Source organism: Procambarus clarkii, chromosome 9, assembly GCF_040958095.1.
Source record: "Procambarus clarkii isolate CNS0578487 chromosome 9, FALCON_Pclarkii_2.0, whole genome shotgun sequence".
NCBI classification, from domain to species: domain Eukaryota; kingdom Metazoa; phylum Arthropoda; class Malacostraca; order Decapoda; family Cambaridae; genus Procambarus; species Procambarus clarkii.
The window spans coordinates 9,535,247-9,562,723 of NC_091158.1; the positions used below are offsets into that span (position 1 = coordinate 9,535,247).

At 45.6% G+C, this 27,477-nt stretch overlaps 2 protein-coding genes across 2 annotated transcripts in view; both read left to right on the top strand.

Annotated features, from left to right (window-relative positions):
* The first annotated feature begins 130 nt into the window (after nt 1–130).
* On the top strand, nt 131–27,393 carry LOC138362791 (protein P54-like). The gene is made up of 3 exons (XM_069321351.1): nt 131–157; nt 5,032–6,045; nt 26,626–27,393. Exons 1-3 carry the CDS (start codon nt 131–133, stop codon nt 27,391–27,393), a joined length of 1,809 nt encoding a protein of 602 aa, XP_069177452.1.
* LOC138362683 (uncharacterized) overlaps nt 25,270–27,477 on the top strand; it is a 118,364-nt gene continuing 116,156 nt past the window's right edge. Inside the window, exon 1 of the mRNA XM_069321110.1 lies at nt 25,270–25,388. The gene's annotated coding sequence lies outside the window, so the exon portion shown is untranslated. The remainder of the gene's footprint in view (nt 25,389–27,477) is intronic.

Below are 27,477 nucleotides of genomic sequence, written 5' to 3' on the forward strand. Positions count from 1 at the left end.
GACGTGCGTCATGGGGGCTCGACAGACGTGCGTCATGGGGGCTCGACAGACGTGCGTCATGGGTGCTCGACAGACGTGCGTCATGGGGGCTTGACAGACGTGCGTCATGGGGGCTCGATAGACGTGCGTCATGGGGCTTGATACAGATGTGTCATGGGTACTCGATAGCACCGCATGTGGTGCTGTTCAGACCTGTGTGTAAATCGTATAAATTTCCGGTAAAGCGGAAACGTTCCAGGACATAGCCCTGCAGCACTTCCACTCCCGCTCGAACTCCGCAACCACTTGGGCTGGACGGTAGAGCGACGGTCTGGTTTTATGCAGGTCGGCGTTCAATCCCCGACCATCCAAGTGGTAGGACACCATTCCTTCCTCAAATCCCATCCCAAATTCTCATCCTGACCCCTTCGAAGTGCTATGTAGTCGTAATGGCTAGGCGCTTTCCCTTGATAATCCCTCCCTTCCGCTCGCACTTTATCAATCTACGTTTTTCAAATTTTAAATGTTTTTTTGCGATCATCGATACAAGCAACTTTCATGCAAGAGATGTTAAGCTAATTGGTCGATAGTTCGTTGAGTCGTTTATCTTCTTTCTTAAAAATCTGCACCACATTCGCAAGCCTCCATGACTTGGTGTATGTATTAATAACTCATTCGACTCGAATGAGTTATTAAATCTTTACATTCTTTAAGAACTCCGGCAAATATTTCGTTTAATCCTGCTGTGTTGTTAGCCTTTAATCTGTTTAACAATTTCCTCCATGGTAACGACTAGTCAACTTGTCCTCCTCATGAATGACATTCATCAACAGGTATAATACAAAGTTCTTCTCTATTATATACAAAGACAAAGCACTTATTTAGAATACTACCCATTTCTATGACATTATCACTTACCCGACCCGTCTCATTTTGTCAACGGATCAGCCTTCTCTCTAATCTTTCTTAGATATATCAAGAAGTACTTCATAATATAATTTAGGTTTTCTTATTGAATTTTTAATTGTTAATGTTTGACAAATTATTTTCTAGGTATATTTCCACATTCTTAATTAGTTTGTATATAGTTTATTCCTAGATGTTTTGGTCCCATTGTTAATTAGTTTGGGTTATTATTATTGGACTTAACATTTATATGATATACTTTGATATGGTATATTATGTTCCTGGATTTCATGTTAAGTTTTTTAAGTATGTTAAACTTGAGTGCATCTTGCCTGCACATTTTTTAACCCATCAAGCGCCCAGTGTACGCTTCTAGTTTGTATATAATGCGTTATAAGCGTCAACGTTAGGGAGGGACACAATGCTACCAGACATCCATACACGTAGGATTCACACAAAGCTTTGCTGCCTTAATTGGTAGGTTAGGTAATATTAACAGTTACTTAACAAAATATAACCCCCACACGAACAAAGACAAACAATAGTCTTCGCTTATGACATGACATAAGCAGAGCAAGACTAACACCAACACAACCTCATGGCATCTCCGTGGAATGTACGTTTACACTGTGCGTGCGCTTCTGGCGTGCGTCTTGGGTGATATGCCATTAAATACCATGCCAGTGAAGAGGCAGCTAATGTAATAATATGCAGCAAGACCAAATCCACAAAGTTCACTTTTCGTCTATGTAATGTACATCGTTAAGCGAGGTAGGGCTTCCAGACAAAAACCAGGGAGCATCATTAAACTTTGGCAGCTGCTAGGACCCACAAAGAGCGAATAATGGGCTCTACCACCACCTCTTTAATCCGAATCATCTGTTTCTCCCTAACAACAATGTTCAGCTTTCTGTTCACGTGTGGAACCACCAGGTGGCTTTAGTAAAAGTCAGCATGTTTTGGTTGCGATATTTTGCCTGCGTATAGACTGGTGAATATTCGGTGTGCAAGCTAACGAGGGCGCTCTGTAATGGTCTCCAACACCACGCTATAGAGTTTCTGACACGATTTTATCCGGTTTATAGACTCTCACCTGGAAACCTACAAACACCACGAGAGTCCGTACCCTGTGATACACGTTCCCTGCCTCCCAAGCCAAATGGTAATAAGCGATACAGCTGATAAAATGTGGGATAAAAAGAAGGATAAATAGGGAGTGGACGGTGGACTGAAGGGTGCTGGGCAGACCGTGATAATGAGAGCCGATCCATCATTGTTGCAGGGGATCAATAGGCAGGAGGTGGCGAGCTTCCCCCCACCTCACACCCCCTCCCTCACGCTGCCCACCCTCCACCCACCTCCCTCACGCTGCCCACCCTCCACCCACCTCCCTCACGCTGCCCACCCTCCACCCTCCTCCCTCACGCTGCCCACCCTCTACCCACCTCCCTCACGCTGCCCACCCTCCTCCCACCTCTCTCACGCTGCCCACCCTCTACCCACCTCCCTCACGCTGCCCACCCTCCACCCACCTCCCTCACGCTGCCCACCCTCTACCCACCTCCCTCACGCTGCCCACCCTCTACCCACCTCCCTCACGCTGCCCACCCTCCACCCACCTCCCTCACGCTACCCACCCTCCTCCCACCTCCCTCACGCTGCCCACCCTCCACCCTCCTCCCTCACGCTGCCCACCCTCCTCCCACCTCCCTCACGCTGCCCACCCTCCACCCACCTCCCTCACGCTGCCCACCCTCCACCCACCTCCCTCACGCTACCCACCCTCCTCCCACCTCCCTCACGCTGCCCACCCTCCACCCTCACGTTGCCCACCCTCCTCCCACCTCCATCACGCTGCCCACCCTCCGCCCACCTCCCTCACGCTGCCCACCCTTCTCCCACCTCCCTCACGCTACCCACCATCCTCCCACCTCCAACACGCTGCCCACCCTCCGCCCACCTCCCTCACGCTGCTGCCCACCCTTCTCCCACCTCCCTCACGCTACCCACCCTCCTCCCACCTCCAACACGCTGCCCACCCTCCGCCCACCTCCCTCACGCTGCTGCCCACCCTCCCGTCCATCTCCCTCACGCTACCCACCGTACGCTTACCTCTCACGCTGACCATCCTCCACACTGATCATCCACCATCCACTCCCCTCTCTTTCAACCCACTGCGCACCATCCCACCCTCAACCAATCCCCAGCTGAACTAACTCCACCTACCTCTATCCTATTGATGCCTTCCTTCCATACATCCCTACTATTGCTTAGGGAACGAAATATTACAGCCCTGGAAGATAAACTATTGATATGACCACCACATACATGATACTGAGATGACTAGACAATGTGGACAAGGACAGTCTCTTTGGATTAAGCAAAAATAGGACAAACGGACATAAGTGGAAACTGGAAACACAAATGAGTGGAAGACGTGTAAGGAAATACTCGTGCCCAGTACGGGAGGTCAACACGTGAAAGGTTGTGGAAAATGTTGTGGAAGCCTCCGCCATCCATAAATTGAAGGCCAAAATCGACAAAGAATTCAAACGACAGGATAGTTAATTAAAAACAACAGATAAACAAGGGTAGTAGGCGGGGGATGAAGAGCCTGACCTCACTTCCCTGTAGACACTGTTGGATAAGCACTATTAGGGTACCAATGGTAACTTTCCAACCACTACCCCTCCGCTGACCTGTTTCCACCCTGCCATTCACTCCCACCGTCCCACCCTGCCATCACTCCCACCGTCCCACCCTATCACTCCCACCGTCCCACCCTGCCATCACTCCCACCGTCCCACCCTGCCATCACTCCCACCGTCCCACCCTGCCATCACTCCCACCGTCCCACCCTGCCATCACTCCCACCGTCCCACCCTGCCATCACTCCCATCTTCTCATTCTACCTTCCACTCTCAGTGTGCTACCTACTTCCACCTCTCCCATCCTCCCGCCCACTTCCAATCTTCCCATCCTCCCGCCCATCTCCCCCCCCATCCTCCCGCACACTCTTCCCCCCCCCCCCGCCCCCATCCTCCCGCACACTCTTCCCCCCCCCCCGCCCCCATCCTGCCGCCCACTCCCACCCCTTCTATTCTGGTGCCAATTTATGCCTAACATATTATCCAAAATCAAATTTCAACGAATACTTAATATCACATTGATTGTATTTAGTTAGCACTAATCATTATTAATTATTATATTCATAATCAGTTACCGTATAATTTATATAAAACTAATCTACAATCAATATAAAATCATTATCAATAATTATTTTCAACCATAAACTAATAAACTACAATAATGGTTTATATAATCACTCAAATTCATACATATTATTCTATACTAAATAAGCCTTTTATGTAACAACTGTTCAGTAACTGTACCATATTCTTCTGCATTCTCGTAAATAAAACATTTAAATTATTAATATCTATTATTTATGTCGATAAGAGAGTCTATCTGCATGTATGTCCAAAGTTGGAGGCCAGACGCTTGGGGCTAGCTTCACTCAAATTTGAAGGGGAAATCGTCTGGGGCATATCTTGAGGTTATCTTGAGATGACTTCGGGGCTTTAGTGTCCCCGCGGCCCGGTCCTCGACCAGGCCTCCACCCCCAGGAAGCAGCCCGTGACAGCTGACTAACACCCAGGTACCTATTTTACTGCTAGGTAACAGGGGCATAGGGTGAAAGAAACTCTGCCCATTGTTTCTAGCCGGCGCCCGGGATCGAACCCGAGACCACAGGATCACAAGTCCAGCGTGCTGTCCGCTCGGCCGACCGTCAACTGGGCACGGGACACACACAGGCTGGTCGAGGTAGGCCCAAGTTAGATGCTTTAAGAAATATTAGCCAGTATAGACACCCCCGGGCGACTGTCAAGGAGTCAAGTGTGAAACATAAGGAGCGTTTCCAGTAGAGTTCCTGTAATAGCAATAGAGTATCTTCTGAGTGACCCGTACAGTTGTTTCAGGGCTTCGTAATGATACATTTTCTAAGAGAAGGAGGAGGAGAGGGGAAGGCAGGTAGTAGCAGAACTAATGGGACACCAAGGGAATGGGGACGAGGGGATCAAGGGGAAGGTGGGGTGAAGAGTGTAGAGAGGGGGAAGAGACCCACTTGCTGAAGTGGTGGTACAGGACCTGGCAGATGCTGTAGTGCACGTACAGGACCTGGCAGATGCTGTAGTGCAGGTACAGGACCTGGCAGATGCTGTAGTGGAGGTACAGGACCTGGCAGATGCTGTAGTGCAGGTACAGGACCTGGCAGATGCTGTAGTGGAGGTACAGGACCTGGCAGATGCTGTAGTGGAGGTACAGGGCCTGGCAGATGCTGTAGTGGAGGTACAGAGCCTGGAAGATGCTGTAGTGGAGGTACAGGGCCTGGAAGATGCTGTAGTGGAGGTACAGGGCCTGGAAGATGCTGTAGTGGAGGTACAGGGCCTGGCAGATGCTGTAGTGGTGGTACAGGGCCTGGCAGATGCTGTAGTGCAGGTACAGAGCCTGGAAGATGCTGTAGTGGAGGTACAGGGCCTGGAAGATGCTGTAGTGGAGGTACAGGGCATGGCAGATGCTGTAGTGGAGGTACAGAGCCTGGCAGATGCTGTAGTGGAGGTACAGAGCCTGGAAGATGCTGTAGTGGAGGTACAGAGCCTGGAAGATGCTGTAGTGGAGGTACAGGACCTGGCAGATGCTGTAGTGGAGGTACAGGACCTGGCAGATGCTGTAGTGGAGGTACAGAGCCTGGAAGATGCTGTAGTGGAGGTACAGAGCCTGGAAGATGCTGTAGTGGAGGTACAGAGCCTGGAAGATGCTGTAGTGGAGGTACAGAGCCTGGAAGATGCTGTAGTGGAGGTACAGAGCCTGGCAGATGCTGTAGTGGAGGTACAGAGCCTGGCAGATGCTGTAGTGGAGGTACAGGACCTGGCAGATGCTGTAGTGGAGGTACAGGACCTGGCAGATGCTGTAGTGGAGGTACAGAGCCTGGAAGATGCTGTAGTGGAGGTACAGAGCCTGGAAGATGCTGTAGTGGAGGTACAGAGCCTGGCAGATGCTGTAGTGGAGGTACAGAGCCTGGCAGATGCTGTAGTGGAGGTACAGAGCCTGGCAGATGCTGTAGTGGAGGTACAGAGCCTGGAAGATGCTGTAGTGGAGGTAGAATGCCCGGGGGGATGATGTAGTGGCGATGGAGAGTCCGGGAGATGCTGGAGAGTTGGTAGAGAGGCTGCAGGGGTGGAGAGAGGGACAAGGAGACTCCTCAGCGCGAGGTATATAGCACCTTGATGCACACCAACCTATACGTCTAAATTACTGCCATCACATGCCAGTGTATCGATGCCTGGAGATAAGAGAGCGCAAGGGCAGGGGGAGGAATGCCACCGTTGGTGGGGAGGAATGCCACCGTTGGTGGGGAGGAGTGCCACCGTTAGTGGGGAGGAGTGCCACCGTTGGTGGGGAGGAGTGCCACCGTTGGTGGGGAGGAGTGCCACCGTTGGTGGGGAAGAGTGCCACCGTTGATGGGGAGGAGTGCCACCGTTGATGGGGAGGAGTGCCACCGTTGGTAGAGAGGAGTGCCACCGTTGATGGGGAGGAGTGCCACCGTTAGTGGGGAGGGGAAGGAGAGAGAATGCAGAGAACGGGAAGGTGAATTAATGCTGATGGGGAGGAGTGGGAAAGTTGATGGGGCGGGGATGGGGTTGATTGGGGAAAAGGGCATTGATCGGATGTGAATGGAGAAGGACCGTTGATGGGGTTGGAATGGAGGACTATTGATGGGGTGGGGACGGAGAAGAACAGTTGCAGGGGTGGGGACGGAGAAGAACAGTTGCAGGGGTGGGGACGGAGAAGAACAGTTGCAGGGGTGGGGACGGAGAAGAACAGTTGCAGGGGTGGGGACGGAGAAGAACAGTTGCAGGGGTGGGGACGGAGAAGAACAGTTGCAGGGGTGGGGACGGAGAAGAACAGTTGCAGGGGTGGGGACGGAGAAGAACAGTTGCAGGGGTGGGGACGGAGAAGAACAGTTGCAGGGGTGGGGACGGAGAAGAACAGTTGCAGGGGTGGGGACGGAGAAGAACAGTTGCAGGGGTGGAGGCAAAATCAAAATGGATAATAGGGAAAAAATGGAAGGCGAAGAACAAACATAATGAAAAACGAAATGTAGTGTTAAGAAAAGATGAAATATTTCTCGGTGTTGTGTAGGGACAACCTGTACCCTGGCGGGGGTCGAGGCGCCCCTCGAGGTCCAACTACTCGCACTACGCACGACGCAACTCACAACAATGTCCAAACTCCAAAGTAGTTATTTCCTGCTAGGTGGAAAGAGGCATAAAGTGAAAGATATCCAACCATCTCTGTCCAGGCTGGGGATCGAGCCTCGGATTTTCAGTTGTGAGTTGAGAACAAAATTGGGGAGTAAATAATAAGTGAGGGTAAATAATAAAAGATAGGATTGATAATAAAAAGGAGTAGACACCAAAAGGGAGAAATAAATAATAAAAGGGAGGATAGATAACAAAAAGGAGGATCGCGAGCAAAATGAAAAACGGAGATGATAGATAACGCAGGAGAGAATGAACGCTAACGGGGAAAAAAACACAGACTCGGCAGCAGAATGAAAAGGCAGTAAGGTGAGGCCAACAGCCCCCAAGGGGAGAAAGGGGGAGAGAGGGGAGAGGAGCGAGGGCTGTGATGGCTGCCTGAAGGCATCCTTCTCCTACTAGCCACGGCCGCCACCGTTCAAACTCAAGTTAGTCTGCAGAGTCCGCCACTGGCTATTAAGCAGCCCACCCCTCTACCCCCAATCCCCTCTCCACTTCCCCTCCTCCTTCCAACACAGGCCTTCCCCTTCCGCTTCCCTCCTCTCACGGTATCCCCTCCCCGAGCCTCCATCCTCCCCATGGCTCTGGCAGCTCACACTTCTAAATGACCCAATTACCTGGCTATCTTGTTTGTACAGTCTTACCAAGCCTACCAAGCGTCAACAACTAAACCACACAACCATACAAATAGATAACAAAACATCATAATGGACGGCACCTTCACTTTCATTATTCTTGCATATTACTAATTATATATATATATATATATATATATATATATATATATATATATATATATATATATATATAAATATATATATATATATATATATATATATATATATATATATATATATATATATATATATATATATATATATATATGTCGTACCTAATAGCCAGAACGCACTTCTAAGCCTACTATTCAAGGCCCGATTTGCCTAATAAGCCAAGTTTTCATGAATTAATGTTTTTTCGTCTACCTAACCTACCTAACCTAACCTAACTTAGCTTTTTTTGGCTACCTAACCTAACCTTACCTATAAATATAGGTTAGATTAGGTTAGGTAGGGTTGGTTAGGTTCGGTCATATATCTACGTTAATTTTAACTCCAATAAAAAAAATTGACCTCATACATAGAGAAAAGGGTTGCTTTATCATTTCATAAGAAAAAAATTATAGTAAATATATTAATTCAGGAAAACTTGGCTTATTAGGCAAATCGGGCCTTGAATAGTAGGCTGAGAAGTGAGTTCTGGCTACTTGGTACGACATATATATATATATATATATATATATATATATATATATATATATATATATATATATATATATATATATATATATATATATATATATATATATATATAATGTATGTGTGTGTGTGTGTGTGTATTCACCTAGTTGTGCTTGCGGGGGTTGAGCTCTGCTCTTTCGGCCCGCCTCAACTGTCAATCAATCAACTGTTACTAACTACTATTTTTTTTCCTCACCCCCTCAACCCGTAACAGCTGTCTAACTCTCAGGAACCTATTTACTGCTAGGTGACAGGGGCATCAGGGTGAAACTCTGCTTATCTGTTTCCGCCGGCGCTGGGAATCGAACCCCGGTCCACAGGACTACGTACCCAGCGTGCTGTCCACTCAGCCATCAATGCCCCACCAGCGTGTGAGCGTGCGCGCTTGTGAAGGCACGGTTTGTATTTACTGTTTGTTCCTGCAGCTGACAGCTCTTTGACCCTGGCTCTTTAACCGTCGGTTGTCTTATGTACCGACTCCTGACCTATTTTTCCTCTATCATAACTGCTAAATATTTCCCACACACACACACGCGCGTGCGCATCACCAGGAAGCAGACCACAGCAGCTGCCTAACTCCCAGGTATCTATTTACTGCTAGGTGACCAGAGGCATCAGGTGAAAGAAACTGCACGTATGTCTGTGCCTACGTTCGTACGTATATGCAGGTGCATGTGTGCGCCCCCGTGCGTAGGGGTCGAGGCGGGAAAGCCGACGGCTATGAACTCTATAACCAAGAAATAATGAGATTCAGCTGACAAAGAGGATTTGGGCCCCCGTTCTGTTTCTCCCCGGCCGGCCGCAGCTCCCGCTCTTGACCCCGCAAGGAAGTCTCGCGGTTTATCCTGCCACAAACTGTAGCTGTTTGTGCCGAGGGAAACTGTTGTCACTGAACCAGAAAGAAACTCATTCATGGTAACATGAGGTACTTCTGAACAAATCCACAAGGGCCGTGATGAGGGTTCGAACCTACGTCCGGGATGATCCCAGAAGCGCCTTAGTCGACTGCGTCACGATATGGTAAAAGACATGGTAAAACGGCCCTTGTGGATTTGTTCATTTGATGCATCACGCTATTGTGATTTCTGTGTGTATTGAAGGGCGAAAAGGTAGAACATTTGGTTGACAAAGCCCGGGTGCTTGGGAGGGGGGGGGGGGGAATTGTATAAAACCCACCCCAGTCTGTGCTTCGGAGAAGCTGCGGGAGCCTTATGAGGGCAGTAGCACGCCAGGTTGCAATACTTTTACTATGTCGTGGCGCAGTCGACTAAGGCGCGGCTGGGATCATCCCGGACGTAGGTTCGAACCCTCATCACGGCCCTTGTGGATTTGTTCATTTGATGCATCACGCTATTTTGTAATAGCGTGTAATGAGCTAGTTTTGTAACTTCCACAGCCACGAAGATGGGTATGGGGTGTGAGTGTATTCTCTTCACTGTCACCCACAAGATTGGTATGGGGTGCCTCTTTATCACTCCACTCCCACCAAGTTTGTGGTTACATATATATATATATATATATATATATATATATATATATATATATATATATATATATATATATATATATATATATATATATATATATGCATCATTTTACATACTGCGAGAGAGAATTCAAATATTGTAAAAATGGAAAACAAGAGAGGAAGAAAAACTTCCCCGAGAGCCATGGGTCGCAGCAGCAGCCGCCCCGCGACACGTTCCAGCCCCATAACGACGCGGAGTACGCCAGAGGTTGCTAGCCTGCTCCCCCCTCTCCCCCACCAACCCCCCCACCCCCATCCCTCGACCCAAACCGTGTAGGCATCTATCAAGCGAGCCACCACGGCCCGTCTAGACGCTCAACTGACCCTCCTGTTTGCCCAGCTTGTTTGGTCAGTCTTACTAAGCTCCTGAGATACTAGAGCCCCTCCTTCCCTGCTCAAGCCTGTCCCTCACCGCTTCACCCCACCGATTAAGACCGCTGGTCAGAGCAGACTCAATTTTTGTGTCCTACCTAAAGTGTAATTCTGTGTATAATTCATCAGAGATACAGCCCCGCTGCTGTGCCGGGTAAGTCCACTACGGGCTCACCATAACCCGAGCTACTAGGAACTTTTTGTTCCCAGTAGATGTATCTTAAACAACAACAACAACGTGTATAATTGCCAGAAGTGGGCGAGGGGTGATGCTTCCCGGGTCAGTTGTTTTGTATAACTTTACCATTTACATTCCAAAATAGCCCATTCCTCTTCCTCGTAAATTAAGAAAATCCGTAAATCCTGCAGAAGCTGGATAAATCTATGGGTGTGGGTGCTTCTTCAGCCGCGAGGGAAGTCCATACATCAGAGAATAGTTAGTACACAGTAACTATTGATAATTCTGCCATTTGGAATACTAGGACAATTTTTTTCATTTACCAACGGGACAAAATGTTAGCTATTATCTACTCTGCAATACGATTTATCAGAATATAATAGTCATGAGAAGCTATATCTTGCTACGCTAATACTCACTACAGTAAACCTAGCCTGGTGTGTGCCACGCCTCCCCTGGTGTGGTGCGTCAGGCCTCCCCTGGTGGGTGTCACGCCTCCCCTGGTGTGGTGCGTCAGGCCTCCCCTGGTGTGGTGCGTCAGGCCTCCCCTGGTGTGGTGCGTCAGGCCTCCCCTGGTGTGGTGCATCAGGCCTCCCCTGGTGTGGTGCGTCAGGCCTCCTCCCCTGGTGTGGTGCGTCAGGCCTCCTCCCCTGGTGTGGTGCGTCAGGCCTCCTCCCCTGGTGTGGTGCGTCAGGCCTCCTCCCCTGGTGTGGTGCGTCAGGCCTCCTCTTGTATGGAAGGCTCACACATGTGTTGACAACACATTATTATCACGAATCATTACCACTACAGTGTAACAGGTTTTCTTCCCGATCGCGTGTGGTTAGTGCAGCCCCAACACACAGTGGGCGAGCACGGGGACCTGAGCACCGTGTCGTGGTGTACCTGCACGATCTACACTGCTCTTGACGTTTCTCTGCTCCACCAGTACATATTCCTAGTGGGTCAACTAAATCAATATACCTTGAAGAAAATTATCGACCATTTCCTTCGATTAAATCCTCAAGGAAAAGTTAAGTAATTTTCAAGAAAAAAGAGGTAATCCAGTACTGTATATTACAGGATATTCAAGATGCCAATACGAGATTAGAAAGACAAGACTGTCGATGCCAAACGAGTTCCATTTACAGAGGATATTGTCTGGGGACATGTGGAGTGTAGCAGCTGGACTGCAAACTGTGCCAGTATCCTGAAAATGTGGGCATCCGCAAGAAGACTAGTTACCGCTAGTGGAACAATGTAGTTCAGATAGTAAGGTGCATGTCTGTAGCCCCATTATATGCCCACTAGCTAATCTTGTGTATCCGATATGTGACAGTTTTTTTAATTAATTGATTATACACTCCACAACTATCCTGTGAGTCGTAGTGCATCCCAAACCCATCCTCTATGTGGTAGTGGAAATGGTTACAGACGCACATAATAGGGTCTCGAATGAACCCCTAATATTCGTTTAGCTAAGCAAGTTACACTATTTCTGAGCTAGTTTGCCCAGCGAACCATTTATTGTTTTAAGGTATACATCTACGTGTATTCACAGTTCTGGTCCGCGGGAATAGGTCACGTCAAATGACACATAATGTGTTAGTCGCAGGACCTAACCGTCTCTCTCCAAGAAAGGAATCGATTTCTGGGAGATGGAACAGATACGAATGGGTTCTTTAGCAGCGGACCAAGACGAAGTGTACAACACCATAGGAGGGTCAAAACAGGACAACACAACATATATATCTGGGAACATTATCACACACTTGTGTAACAGTAAAGAAATAGTTAGAAGGAGCTAAAAGTTATAAGATAGACTCGAGGACTTGCAAATCAGTAATAACCTAAGAGGCTTTAGTGAAGCCCTTGAGCGCGGCCTTGAGATTCCCCAGCAGTCACGTGGCCGACAACACTGATATTACCATCACAAACGATCACGCTATAGACAGTGGAGAGTTAGTATCCGCTGCGCAAAGAAGGAGTAATGAGTGAGGAACAGTAGGGCGGATGGGAGGACAGGTGAGGTATAGAAGAAAGGCGTCAACTCATTACATAATACCGCCACAATGACTTATGCAACACTTACCTCACATACCTTCTCCGGCTTTTCTTTCTCATTCCTCTGTTCTCCATTTACACACACACACACGCCTGCTAGCTCGCTCTTTCCGTCTTTCCGTCCGTCCGTCCGTCTCTCTCTCTCTCTCTCTCTCTCTCTCTCTCTCTCTCTCTCTCTCTCTCTCTCTCTCTCTCTCTCTCTCTCTCTCTCTCTCTCTCTCTCTCTCCCCCTCTCTCTCCCCCTCTCTCTCTCTCTCTCTCTCTCTCTCTCTCTCTCTCTCTCTCTCTCTCTCTCTCTCTCCCTCTCCCTCTCCCTCTCTCTCTCTCTCTCTCTCTCTCTCTCTCTCTCTCTCCCTCTCCCTCTCCCTTTCCCTCTCTCTCTCTCTCTCTCCTTACCTCAGTCCCTCCCTCCCTGTTCCTCTGCTTCTTCCTTCCCCCGCCTCACCTCTCTCTGTCTCTCACACTATCTCTCTCTGTCTCCATATAGTAGTGGTTGTATTCTAAGATGAGAGGTTGGCAGTACAGTGCCGTACTAGGCCCACCAAGCTAAGACAAGACCGCATCAGTTAGGTGGAGCCCGTCGGCCACTACCCCCCGCACGTGTTGCAAGCAAGAGCTCTTTAATACGGAAGGCCCGCACTCTACCAGCCCACGCAATCAATAATTATCCTCCCAGCAACTGACCTACTTTATTCCTTCTTTCTCTTACATTGTTTTTGTTATTATTATAGTCGCTCACTGGTATATTTTTTTAATTTGCATTACATATATGGTTCTGTTTCTTCGTACTCTAGAGTGGGACCAGGTATGTCAAACACGCGACCCTTTGCAAACACACCTGCGGCCTGCACAAAGGATGCTGTAATTTGGTAATTTAACGGCCAAAATTGCAGTTTTTATTATTTAAACTATTGCTGTTTATAGATTTCAAAAGCACAAAAGAAAGACGAATGCAGCTGTGAGGCAAGCGAGTTAAGACTTCTAAAGATTGACATGACGTTAACTGTGAAGCTGGCCTTAACGTTATCCCAAGTGCCAAGAGCTGAAAAACACTGCCAATACTGACTCTGTACTTAGCGTTGCTTTTAAGTTTAAGTAATACAAATATTCTGCAATAATTTTTATTAAATGACTTCAATTAGTTGTGGTGTGTGTGGCCCTCATAACAACACTAACGTGGCCCATATGGCCCTCGGGGGGCCACAGTTGTGGTGTGGCCCTCATGACAACACTAATGTGGCCCATATGGCCCTCGGGGGGGGCCACAGTTGTGGTGTGTGGCCCTCATGACAACACTAATGTGGCCCATATGGCCCTCGGGGGGCCACAGTTGTGGTGTGGCCCCCATGACAACACTAATGTGGCCCATATGGCCCTCGGGGGGGGCCACAGTTGTGGTGTGTGGCCCTCATGACAACACTAATGTGGCCCATATGGCCCTCGGGGGACCCTCAGTTGTGGTGTGTGGCCCTCATGACAACACGAATATGGCCCATATGGCCCTCGGGGGGGCCACAGTTGTGGTGTGTGGCCCTCATGACAACACTAATGTGGCCCATATGGCCCTCGGGGGCCCTCAGTTGTGGTGTGTGGCCCTCATGACAACACGAATGTGGCCCATATGGCCCTCGGGGGGCCCATTGTGGTGGTGTGTGGCCATCATGACAACACGAATGTGGCCCATATGGCCCTCGGGGGGCCCTCAGTTGTGGTGTGTGGCCCTCATGACAACACGAGTGTGGCCCATATGGCCCTCGGGGGGCCCTCAGTTGTGGTGTGTGGCCCTCATGACAACAGAAATGTGGCCCATATGGTCCTCGGGGGGGCCACAGTTGTGGTGTGTGGCCCTCATGACAACATGAATGTAGCCCATATGGCCCTCGGGGGCCCACAGTTGTGGTGTGTGGCCCTCATGACAACACGAGTGTGGCCCATATGGCCCTCGGGGGGCCCTCAGTTGTGGTGTGTGGCCCTCATGACAACAGAAATGTGGCCCATATGGTCCTCGGGGGGGCCACAGTTGTGGTGTGTGGCCCTCATGACAACACGAATGTAGCCCATATGGCCCTCGGGGGCCCACAGTTGTGGTGTGTGGCCCTCATGACAACAGAAATGTGGCCCATATGGTCCTCGGGGGCCCTCAGTTGTGGTGTGTGGCCCTCATGACAACAGAAATGTGGCCCATATGGCCCTCGGGGGCCACAGTTTGACATGCCTACCCTAGACCACACGCCAGTGTTGCTGTCGGTTGCTATTGGTAATCTTCACAGTGCCTCATGGCTTCTTATCAGTGATTCAGTTTCTGATTTACATATAAATTATAGTTACAGTTAAAGGTACCCTGTAATGATTTATATCTCGTACAGTACATGTACGGGCGCATCATATTCTAATACTTTACAAAAAGTCAATAGTACACGTCATCCTCCATAAATATACTGATCAATCAGACTGTGTGGGTCTCCACGCATGCAAATATTACAAAAGCTAATATGAAAAGTTCAAAAGGTTATAAAAATACTAACACTGTACATCATTCAATGATACAAATAAAGTACAAATATTAATCAGCGCCTTTATGAGTGATTATTAAACTAAATAGCCAATAGTTCTAACATCTTACCTCATTAGCTAAAAAAAAAAAAATTGGGGGTATAGTTCCCGAGCCCATTATCTGCCACTAAATTTTTTTTCACTACCGCTTGCAGGATGAGTATGGGGTCTATCGCTCACGGGATAGGCATGGGGGTCCACTATTCCTCACGAGATGGTTATTGGGTCCACTACTACTCACAGGATGAGTATGGGGTCCACTGAGAATAAAAGAATGGGAATGGGGTGCATAATAATGAATTAAACGAAGTTAAACTAAACATGAACCAGACTAATGTTTATCAAATTTCTTGTGTTTGTTCACAAATAAATACTTATATACAAATATAAATATATTATATATATATATATATATATATATATATATATATATATATATATATATATATATATATATATATATATATATATATATATAAATCCTGACAGACTTATCGAGGCGTCTTAAGGACCTAGACCAACAACAGACCTACTCCAGGATGCAAGCCACAACAGTTGCACAGTTCCCCAGGTACCTATTTACTGCTAAATGATCAGAGGCATCAGGTGAAACGAAACGTTCCCAAACGTCTCCAGCCTGTACGAGCATCGAACCCGGGACCATTCTGTTATGAACCGTACAAACTGTACATTAGTACGAAGAAAGGTTTTCGGGACAATTCTCCGCAGGGCGTGCAACCGCTGAGTCTTGCAGGAGCTGCTGAAGTTAAACTGTTTATGATATGGTCGACTAGTAACTGTATACGCAATTGTTTGCGTGTTTACACCTGCTGGAGTGTACGCTCCCAGAACACAGGTGTATGCCACACAGCTTCTCTCTAACAAAATTTTGGAAGTCATTATTTACATTTAGTAGTTTATTTCCCGCGTGCAAGCAATGCCTCAAGCCTCTGCCCGCTACACGTATCTACCTATCTCCCATCCTAGAAAACTGATAGTACCTATTGGAACTATTGATGGAACGTACAAATGTGAATTGCTGTACCCCCAAAATTTTACTGGAATTCCTCAAAGGGCTTGCCATAAGTAGAAAAGTAACTATGCAACCTGACGTAACCTATCCTAGGGATAGTTAAGTAATCCTAGGCCTAATTGTGTATGTGTATGGGCTATACTAGGTCAAGGACAGTTTAAGCATCGTTGTTGTTATCCTTTTTCGTGCCCTCTACAACATTTATATTACAAGGGAAGGGAACTATCGAGGAAAAGCGCCAAGCCATTACGATGCCTAAACTGTCCTTGACCTAGTATAGCCCATACACAATTAGGCCTTTGATTACGTAACTATCCCTAGGATAGGTTAATTTACCCAAAATTAACCACGTTGTAAGACGTGGTTAATTTTGGCTGTATGTGTAAATGTTTCTACGTTCCACAAATAGTCGCTATAAGTACTAAAACTTTTGGATGATAGGTTGTCTATTTCAGGCGTTACTACTCATCCCATTGTTTTCTTAAACAATGCAAACTGAGAGTTTAACTTTGAATAATGTAAAAATCATTTACACATTTTCACGTCGCTAAGAATGATGTACAGGTACTGAAATGTGAAGGGAACTCCCCGTAGACAGCAGCACACTTAGACCTGGGGAGTATTTGGCACTCACGATGTAACATGCTGAACGGAGATACAAGGTGTCCAGAGAGAAGCAACTTTATTATAAGGTAAAATTCATTATCGTCATTGATGTCATCATAACCCTCATCATCACATTCGTAATGATCATGGTCGTCAATATCGACGTCATCATCATGGGCAGCAGCAGCAACTAGTCTTAACAGCACAATTAGGATCAAACAATAACATCAGCAGCACTCCCAATAAATATATAAACATGTTAATATAATGACGGAACTAACACCAACCGCCTTAACAACAACAGACCCATTAACATAAGTAGCTTCAGTAAAATACAATGCACATAAGCAACAAAGAAACTCCGGATTACAGCGCAGAAAGAACAAAGATCCAAACAACAACAGAGCAACAGCGTGAGTATTTGAGGGGGGGTGGAGGGGGGGTGGAGGGGGGTTGACATAAATAAGGAGCGGAGTTCTCGTGGAGAGAAACAAAACCATGTAGACTTCGTCAAAGAACAGCTGCCGCTTTAGTGTACCTCGCACATCAACAACAATAAATAAGCAAGGAACCACAATCACAGACACAACAGGAAGTTCTTCAGTGGCAACAGCAGCCGACACAAAAACACTACAGCAGCGTTACCAAGTAAGTAATAATCAAAAGAAGGGGCCAAGCCGGGAGACTATATAGCACCAGCAGCAGTACTAAATATAACAGCAGACTCAATAGCAAAAGCAGAACACTCGCATATCTGTCAGCAAAAGCAGGAGGAGGAGGAGCAGCAAGCAGTGGTCAGGACGTAAACATTACCACGTGTGTGCTCGCTCGCCTCCCCTATTTTTCCCCTCTGTGTGACGTCATGGCTGCGTCCGAAGCTGAAGCATCTATGTATTTCCGCTAATTAACGGCCTTCTTTCTTAACACCGCACGAATATCATAAAGTTCTTGGCCAAATAGAGCTTTTGGAGTTGAATATTTACCCTTCGTTTGTGTAACGAGAGTAACTTACACGGCAACAAGGCTCGACAACTGTTAGGAATAATGAATATTTGAGGAGCGTCGGCCTATTCGTCTCTCATCTCGACATAAAAAATCGACATGTCCTTCCCCTTCGTCCCTCCCACACCGCCCCGCTCTATTCCTCGCTCCGAGCTCTTCTTTTATGCCTTCTCGTCCTCTTCTTCCTGCTCCTTAGACTGACGCCTTATCTGATGTTCCAACTCTGCCAGGTTCTGATACTGATATGTTCTCTCTCTCTGTCTCTCTGTCTCCTCTCTCTCTCCTCTCTCTCCTTTCTCTCTTCTCTCTCTCTCTCCACTTCGTTTTTAATTCCCCCTTGCCCCGGGACGTGTCCGCCACCAACATCCGCAGTAGTCTTCGCGTGTGGTGGAGGCCGCGAGTAACCCCACGGAATATTACCGGGAATCTTGTCATCTTCGGCTGGGCTTCCCGTCGCCGCAACCAAGACTCATATTAATCGAGTAAATCCTGGCCGGCACAGCGACAATGAAGAGGAAGTACAAGAATTATACTAATTTATGCATAGCCATTCCGCGGGCAGGAGCGAGTTTAAGGCGCAGACAGAGTTATTGATTTTCACCCCCCCTCATCACAGCCTCCCTACGCCCCCTCCCCTCCCCTCGTCACCCCCGCAACCCCTCCCGTCTGTTCACCACTCATTTCTTATAAAAATGTCCCATCATGCCTAAACCTTAGTCACTCTTCCCCGTTAACCTCCTGGTGCTCCCTCCAGCCTCCGCCGAGGCCGCCCCGGTCTTGGCACTGCTGGCCACCGTCGACGGGACAACGCCGACCCGCTATAAAATGGAGGAAAATCACAAACGCCTGGCGAGATGTAAATGAGGTCTTGGTTCAGACAGTGAAAATGGCGAAGATGTTGGCTAGCCCTCCCGCCCAGAGTCATGACGTCACAGCGTCTTGACCAACCAGCGGGCGGGGAGCGTGTGACGTCATAGCCACGTGATTGTTTTAGATGGTGTGCTAAGCCATTATGAAGATGAACTTGAAAACTGCGCTTATAGAAATGCTGCCGTAGCATTATTGCTGGAGTATACAGAGTTTACCCAGCAATCGATGACATTAAGATGCAAAGTAAGAGTTGACGCTGCTGAAACATCTTGGTATGAAACTGTGGGCATTACTGCCCTTTATGTTTGGAATTACTTATGGATTTTTCATCGAGATGCCATTTTCTATTCATAAGTGAGAATATACTTGAGCCGCCAGTAGCCTCCCGATCGATGCGCACTTAACTTGGCCAAGAAGCTAATAGGTAGCGGGCGCTGAACTTAAGAGTCCGTGCCGCTTATACCAACCACAACTCCGCTTAAAATCAACCAAATAGAGCCATTATCTGGCATCCATCCCCTCCTCAGTTTCAGTCACCCTGAAGTTTGATATTTTTTTTTCCATTCATCTCGGTCAATCCTCTTAACGTAAACCGTTCACTCGCTTAACTTGAACCAGCACCTATATTAATATTACCCGATTAAGACTCACATTAATAATAACCGATCACAGCTAAAGGAGATATTAACTGACGAATTCTTTGATTAATACCAACAAACATTACAATGCTAACGACTAATGCCTGTTAATTGGAAGGTGCGGTTTATCCCGAAAAATACTCTGGTTAATAATGACGCAATATTGATCAACGCTTCAGAAAATATTGATCAACGCTCCAGGAAATATTGATCAACGCTCCAGGAAATATTGATCAACGCTCCAGGAAATATTGATCAACGCTCCACGAAATATTGATCAACGTTCCAGGAAATATTGATCAACGTTCCAGGAAATATTGATCAACGCTCCAGGAAATATTGATCAACGTTCCAGGAAATATTGATCAACGATTGGGTTAATAACAACACTCAGGTAATATTGATCACCGCATTAGCAAGCTAATGGCGAAAAGAACTCTTGCTAACGTAAAGAAAAGCCCTTGTTAATGGAAAGAGCTGATACTAAACAAAGACCTCCATAACAGTGAACAAAGCTCTTGTAAACGGTGAACAAAGCTCTTGTAAACGGTGAACAAAGCTCTTGTAAACAGTGAACAAAACTCTTGTAAACAGTGAACAAAGCACTTGGTAAAAGTGAACAAGCTTTCATATGTGAACAAAACTCTTGTTAATAGTGAATAGTGTTCTTCTTAATAGTAAACAAATGCTCTTGTTAATTGTTAACAACGCTCTTGTTAATAATTAACAACGCTCTTGTTAACAGAGAACGAAGTTCTTGTTAATAGTGTACAAAGCTCTTGTTAACTGAACACCCTCGTTAACAGTGAACAACGCTCTTTGTTAACAGTGTACAACGTTCTCGTTAGTGTACAACGTTCTCAAGTGTTCAACGCTCGTTAACAATGAACAACGCATACGTTAACAGTGAACAACGCTCTTGTTAACAGCGAACAACGCTCTTGTTAACAGCGAACAACGCTCTTGTTAACAATGAACAACGCTCTTGTTAACAGTGAACAACGCTCTTGTTTACAGTGAACAACGCACTTGTTAACAGTGAACAACGCTTTCGTTAACAGTGTACAAAGCTCTCGTTAACAGTGAACAACACGTTAATAGTGAGCAACGCTCTTGTTAACAATGAACACTGAACAACACGTTAATAGTGAGCAACGAACTTGTTAACAGTGAACAACGCTATTTTTAACAGTGCACAACGCGTTAATAGTGAACAACACTCTTGTTAACAGTGAATAACGCGTTAATAGTGAACAACGCTCTTGTTAACAATGAACAACGTTCTTGTTATCAGTGAACAACGAGTTAATAGTGAACAACGATCTTGTTAACAGTGAATAACGCGTTAATAGTGAACAACGCTCTTGTTAACAGTGAACAACGCGTTAATAGTGAACAACGCGTAAATAGTGAATAACGCTCTTGTTAACTGTGAACAACGCTCTTATTAACAATGAACAACACGTTAACAGTGAACAACACGTTAATAGTGAGCAACGTTTTAATAGTGAACAACGCTCTTGTTAACTGTAAACAAAAAGTTAAGTGATCAACGCTCTTGTTAACTGTAAATAACGCTCATATTAACAGTGAACAACACGTTAATAGTGAACAACGCTCTTGTTCACAGTGAACAACGCATAAATAGTGAACAACGCTCTAGTTAGCAGCAAATTGAAACTCTTGTCAATAAACTTGAGCTTCGTTTCCATATAGTGAATAAAGTACTTTGGTTAATAGTGAACAAATCTATTTTAAGTGAACAACGCTCTTGTTATTTGTGAACAAAGGTCTTATTTGTAAACAACGCTCTGGTTCAAAGTGAACTAAGCTCCTGTTCATAGTGAACAATGCTCCTGTTCATAGTGAACAATGCTCCTGTTCATAGTTAACAATGCTCCTGTTCATAGTTAACAATGCTCCTGTTCATAGTGAACAATGCTCCTGTTCATAGTGAACAATGTTCCTGTTCATAGTGAACAATGCTCCTGTTCATAGTGAACAATGACCCTGTTCACAGTGAACAATGCTCCTGATCATAGTGAACAAAGCTCCTGATCATAGTGAACAAAGCTCCTGTTTAAAGCGAACAAAGCTCCTGTTTATAGTGAACAAAGCCTCTGTTCATAGTGAGCGAAGCTCCTGTTCATAGTGAACACGGCTGTTTATAGTGAACAAAGCTCCTGTTCATAGTGAACAAGGCTGTTTATAGTGAACAAAGCTGTTCATAGTGAACAAGGCTGTTTATAGTGAACAAAGCTGTTCATAGTGAACAAAGCTCCTGTTACAAAGCTCCTGTTTACAATGAACAAGGCTGTTTATAGTGAACAAAGCTGTTCATAGTGAACAAAGCTCTTGTTCATAGTAAACAATACTCTTGTTCATAGTGAACAATACTCTTGTTCATAGTGAACAATACTCGTGTTCACAGTGAAATTTATGCTCAAATTAATACTGATTAATTCATAGGTTAATACCAAGTAATGCTCAAGTTAATACTGAGTAATGACGACTCATCATTTGCTAGTAATAACACTTTGATTATTATCGACCAATATTATTGCATTGGTCGATAATATTGTAGAGTAGTAGTTAATATTGACCAGTTATTTCCACCAAATGTTTCAAATATTACCAACTAGACCTTAGGCAAATATATACTAAAGTTTCGGTCAATACCAACCAACACTGTTTAATATTAACAGACAAATGCTTAAGTTAATATCTATAAACAAATGCTCCCAATAATATTAATTAATGCTAGCTAATACTAATCAACGCTCCGGCTAATAACGACTAATGCTTATCTTTATGTCATCGAAAACTTCAGTTAATATCCTAATTTTAGTACCAACGACCGGTCTGGTACCAACGGTACCAACGATAATACTGATCAACGATCGGTTAATCCCCACCAAACGCTTCAAATAATCCCTACCAAATGTTCAACTTAATTCCTACCAAACGCTCCAGTTAATCCCAACTAACGCTCCAGTTAATCCCAACCAACGCTAGAGTTAATACCAACCAACGCTAGAGTTAATCCCAACCAACGCTAGAGTTAATCCCATCCAACACTACAGTTAATCCCAACCAACGCTCCAGTTAATCCCGACCAACGCTCCAGTTAATCCCGACCAACGCTCCAGTTAATCCCGACCAACGCTACAGTTAATCCCGACCAACGCTACAGTTAATCCCAACCAACGCTACAGTTAATCCCAACCAACGCTCCAGTTAATCCCAACCAACGCTCCAGTTAATCTCAACCAACGCTCCAGTTAATCCCAACCAACGCTCCAGTTAATCCCAACCAACGTTCCAGTTAATCCCAACCAACGCTAGAGTTAATCCCAACCAACGCTAGAGTTAATCCCAACCAACGCTACAGTTAATCCCAACCAACGCTACAGTTAATCCCAACCAACGCTAGAGTTAATCCCAATCAACGCTCCAGTTAATCCCAACCAACGTTCCAGTTAATCCCAACCAACGCTAGAGTTAATCCCAACCAACGCTACAGTTAATCCCAACCAACGCTAGAGTTAATCCCAACCAACGCTACAGTTAATCCCAACCAACGCTACAGTTAATCCCAACCAACCCTAGAGTTAATCCCAACCAACGCTAGAGTTAATCCCAATCAACGCTCCAGTTAATCCCAACCAACGCTCCAGTTAATCCCAACCAACGTTCCAGTTAATCCCAACCAACGCTCTAACTAATACCAACCAACGTTTCACACTCAATGCTTTGGCCGACGGTAAAGAGCACAACAGTTAGTACAGAACGTTCACATTAATGCTGAGTAAAGCGTTAAGTTAATACTCGACACTACTTTAGTTGATACGCAATAATGGTGGAGGTTAGGTTAGGGTGTTGGTGGAGTGTGTGGTAAGGTGAAGGTGGGAGTGTGAGGCGTTTGGGCGGGGGGGGGGGGGGGGGGGGGGGACGAGGTATAGCAGGGGGAGTTTGGTGGGGGTGTTAGTGGGGTGAATGAATGCGTCTTTGGGGTCGACCGCTGGATAGAAGGGACTTGGTTTGAGGACGGGTTGTGTGGGTCGTGTGTAAACCGTTTTTCATTCATAAACAACCCGTTCTCGACTCAAGTCCATTACATCCAGCGGTCGACCCCACAGACACAGTCATAAATTTTAACATGCTGTTCATTCAGAACAGGAATTTTTTCAAATATGTATATATATTTATATATATATATATATATATGTCGTACCTAGTAGCCAGAACGCACTTCTCAGCCTATTATGCAAGGCCCGATTTGCCTAATAAGCCAAGTTTTCCTGAATTAGTATATTTTCTCTAATTTTTTTCTTATGAAATGATAGAGCTACCCATTTCATTATGTATGTGGTCAATTTTTTTTTATTGGAGCTAAAATTAACGTAGATATATGACAAAACCTAACCAACCCTACCTAACCTAACCTAACCTATCTTTATAGGTTAGGTTCGGTTAGGTAGCCGAAAAAGTTAGGTTAGGTTAGGTTAGGTAGGTTAGGTAGTCGAAAAACAATTAATTCATGAAAACTTGGCTTATTAGGCAAATCGGGCCTTGCATAGTAGGCTGAGAAGTGCGTTCTGGCTATTAGGTACGACATATATATATACATATATATATATATATATATATATATATATATATATATATTTATATATATATATATATATATATATATATATATATATATATATATATATATATATATATATATATATATATATTAGCATATTGTGCATATAGAGGCATAGGTTAGGTGTTTAGGTTCTGTTGGCGATTATTTGTATTTGTAGTACGTGGGTGAAGCATTTACAGCGTTGTGGTTCGAACAATATTCGTCAGTGAAGCACTTGTTCCGGAAGTGTTCGGACGTCATTAGTTGTGAGTCGTGTGTAACCAGCTCGTCCTCGAAACAAAGACCCAAAAGTGATTCCATGCACCCACCAAACCCCCTGTTTATGAATGAAAAACGGTTTACACACGACACCTAACCTATGCCTATATATGCACAATATGGTAATATACTATATTAATTTATATTTGAGAACATTTACATTTATAATGAACAACATGTAAAAATTGATGAATGCGTCTGTGGGGTCGACCGCTGGATGTAATGGACTTGAGTCGAGGACGGGTTGTTTAAACCGCTTTTCATTCATAAACAGAGGGTTTGGCGGGTGCATGGAATCACTTTTGGGTCTTTGTTTGGAAGACTCAACTGATGACGTTCGAACAATACAATAAATGTTTCACCCAAATACTTCAAACAAATAATTGCCAACAGAACCCAGCCCGTCCTCCAAACAAAGATCTAAAAGTGATTCCATGCACCCGCCAAACCCTCTGTTTATGAATGAAAAGCGGTTTACACACGACTCACAACTGCTGACGTTCGAACATATCCGGAACAAGTACTTCACTGACGAATTTTGTTCGAATCACAACGCAATAAATGCTTCACCCACGTACCACAAATACAAATAATCGCCAACAGAACCTAACCTAACCTATCCTATGCCTATATATACACAATATGCTAATATATTATAATATTAATTTAAATTTGAGAAAATTCCCGTTTTCAATTAACAGCATGTTAAAATTTATGAATGCGTCTGTGGGGTTGACCGCTGAATGTAATGGACTTGAGTCGAGGACGGGTTGCAGAACCGAAACACACAACCTAACCTACATCTAACTATACATAGAAATTTAATATATAATAATATTAACTCATATATGAGCAAAAACTATTTCTTAATACACAATATGCTAAAATTAATGAATTCGTCTGGGTGAGTGACGGCCGCTCCTTTAACAAGCCTGGCCTGAGGACAGGTTGGCGAGTCGTATCTAAACAGCTTTTCATTCATAAACTGAGGGTTTGGCGGCCGGATTAACGAGCATTTGATCTTTGTTGATGAGGACAGGCTGCTATGTATGTTTGCTGTCGCAACCACTACCTGATCATTGTTGAGTTGGAACGGTTACTTAGGAAAGGCAGGACGTCTTGGCGGTGCTACTCTGCAAGGGACGGGGTAAGTGCCTGTTCTATTGTTAAGTATCATGGTCCACCATATTATTCTTATTTAGGCAGTGCATTCTTGAGGTGTAGGTTGTGTTAAACACTTGTTATTATTATCTATTTCATATGTAGCCGTTATCTAATTACTATTATTAGCTCTGATCAGTGAATTAATCATATTGTATACCTGTCTATACTGTTTACTGGACTCGGGGAAATTGATTAGTTACAAGCAAGCTTATTAGTAATTACTTTTGTAGGTTTCATTTTTTTACCAATAGATAGTAATTTCGCTTTTAGACAAACAAGTGCTGTAATAGTCATACATATTACCAGAAATTGAATATTTACTTGTAGAGAGCATATTCGCTTGGGAGCTGCAGGGGCCGTGGACTAAACCCAATGAGTACAAATAGTACTTTAACAGACCTACATGTAATGCCTACAAATATTTTCTTCAATCTCCTGACTATTAAGAGACCTTATCGTAAGTTGAGCCAGTCAAGGCACAACAGTTGCTTGCTTCCCTCGACTGACTCGGAATACGTGACAAGCGCTTAGGGCTCGTACCCCAAATATTCAGGCGACACTTTAGTGATGATGAAGAATATGAGCTGTTGATATGCACTTGCTGCTGCGTTGATCTTATATGAGCGGTCATGAGGACTGTTGCTTGTCTGGGGATAATAAGTGAACACAAAGTCCTCTGCGTTATATGTGTAGTAACAGACGGCAAGTTAAACTCCGTTCCAAATAGAAGTCATGCTTCAAGGAGTGTCTCTTAGTACTGAGGTCTAGAGTAGCAAGAAGTATTCGCATCTGTTCTACAGGCCTAGTAAGCTTACCCTAACACAAGAGCAGCCAGCAGAGGGAACACCACAAGTTAAGACATGGGGTGACGGACAGGTAGATATACAGAATCAACAAGAACAAGAGTGATTCAACCACCCAGCTCTTGGTACAACGAGGGCAGACTCAGGAGTTGCTAGATAATAAATAAGGAGTCGAATATTGGATGCCGGGATATATTGGTGCACCAACTCAGAGCACTTTCGTTGACCGTGCAAACGGCAACCGTGTTGACAGTGGCTTATACAACTATAGGTAGTTTATTATGCATAGTGAATGTGTAGCCTATGTGGTCTGCTTTTACGTCCTCGCGTCGACTGCATTTGTATGATGGTTCAAATGATTTATTGTAATAAGAGTTTTTCAATTGTGTCATTCTGTCTGTCCCAACACGGGTACAGACAGTCCCAACACGGGTACAGACAGTCCCAACACCGGCACAGACAGTCCCAACATCGGCACAGACAGTCCCAACACCGGCACAGACAGTCCCAACACCGGCACAGACAGTCCCAACACCGGCACAGACAGTCCCAACACCGGCACACAGTCCCAACACCGGCACAGACAGTTCCAACACCGGCACAGACAGTCCCAACACCGGCACAGACAGTCCCAACACCGGCACAGACAGTCCCAACACCGGCACAGACAGTCCCAACACGGGCACAGACAGTCCCAACACGGGCACAGACAGTCCCAACACGGGCACAGACAGTCCCAACACGGGCACAGACAGTCCCAACACGGGCACAGACAGTCCCAACACGGGCACAGACAGTCCCAACACGGGCACAGACAGTCCCAACACGGGCACAGACAGTCCCAACACGGGCACAGACAGTCCCAACACGGGCACAGATAGTCCCAACACGGGCACAGACATTCCCAACACCGTCACAGACATTCCCAACACCGTCACAGACAGTCCCAACACCGTCACAGACAGTCCCAACACCGTCACAGACAGTCCCAACGCCGTCACAGACAGTCCCAACGCCGTGACAGACAGTCCCAACACCGTGACAGACAGTCCCAACACCGGCACAGACAGTCCCAACACCGGCAGCAAAAGTATCAAAAATCAAAATCAGCATTCTCAAAAACTAATCAGAACAAGCACGGAAAAAAGCTTACCATCAGCCGTAACAAAGCTTTCAAGCAAATAGCTTCTAATTCAAGCGGTATAAATGTCTAAGCTGCATAACAAAGGGGAAGGAAGTCTTAAGGCTAGAGTCCGAGTTTGTGGCAGT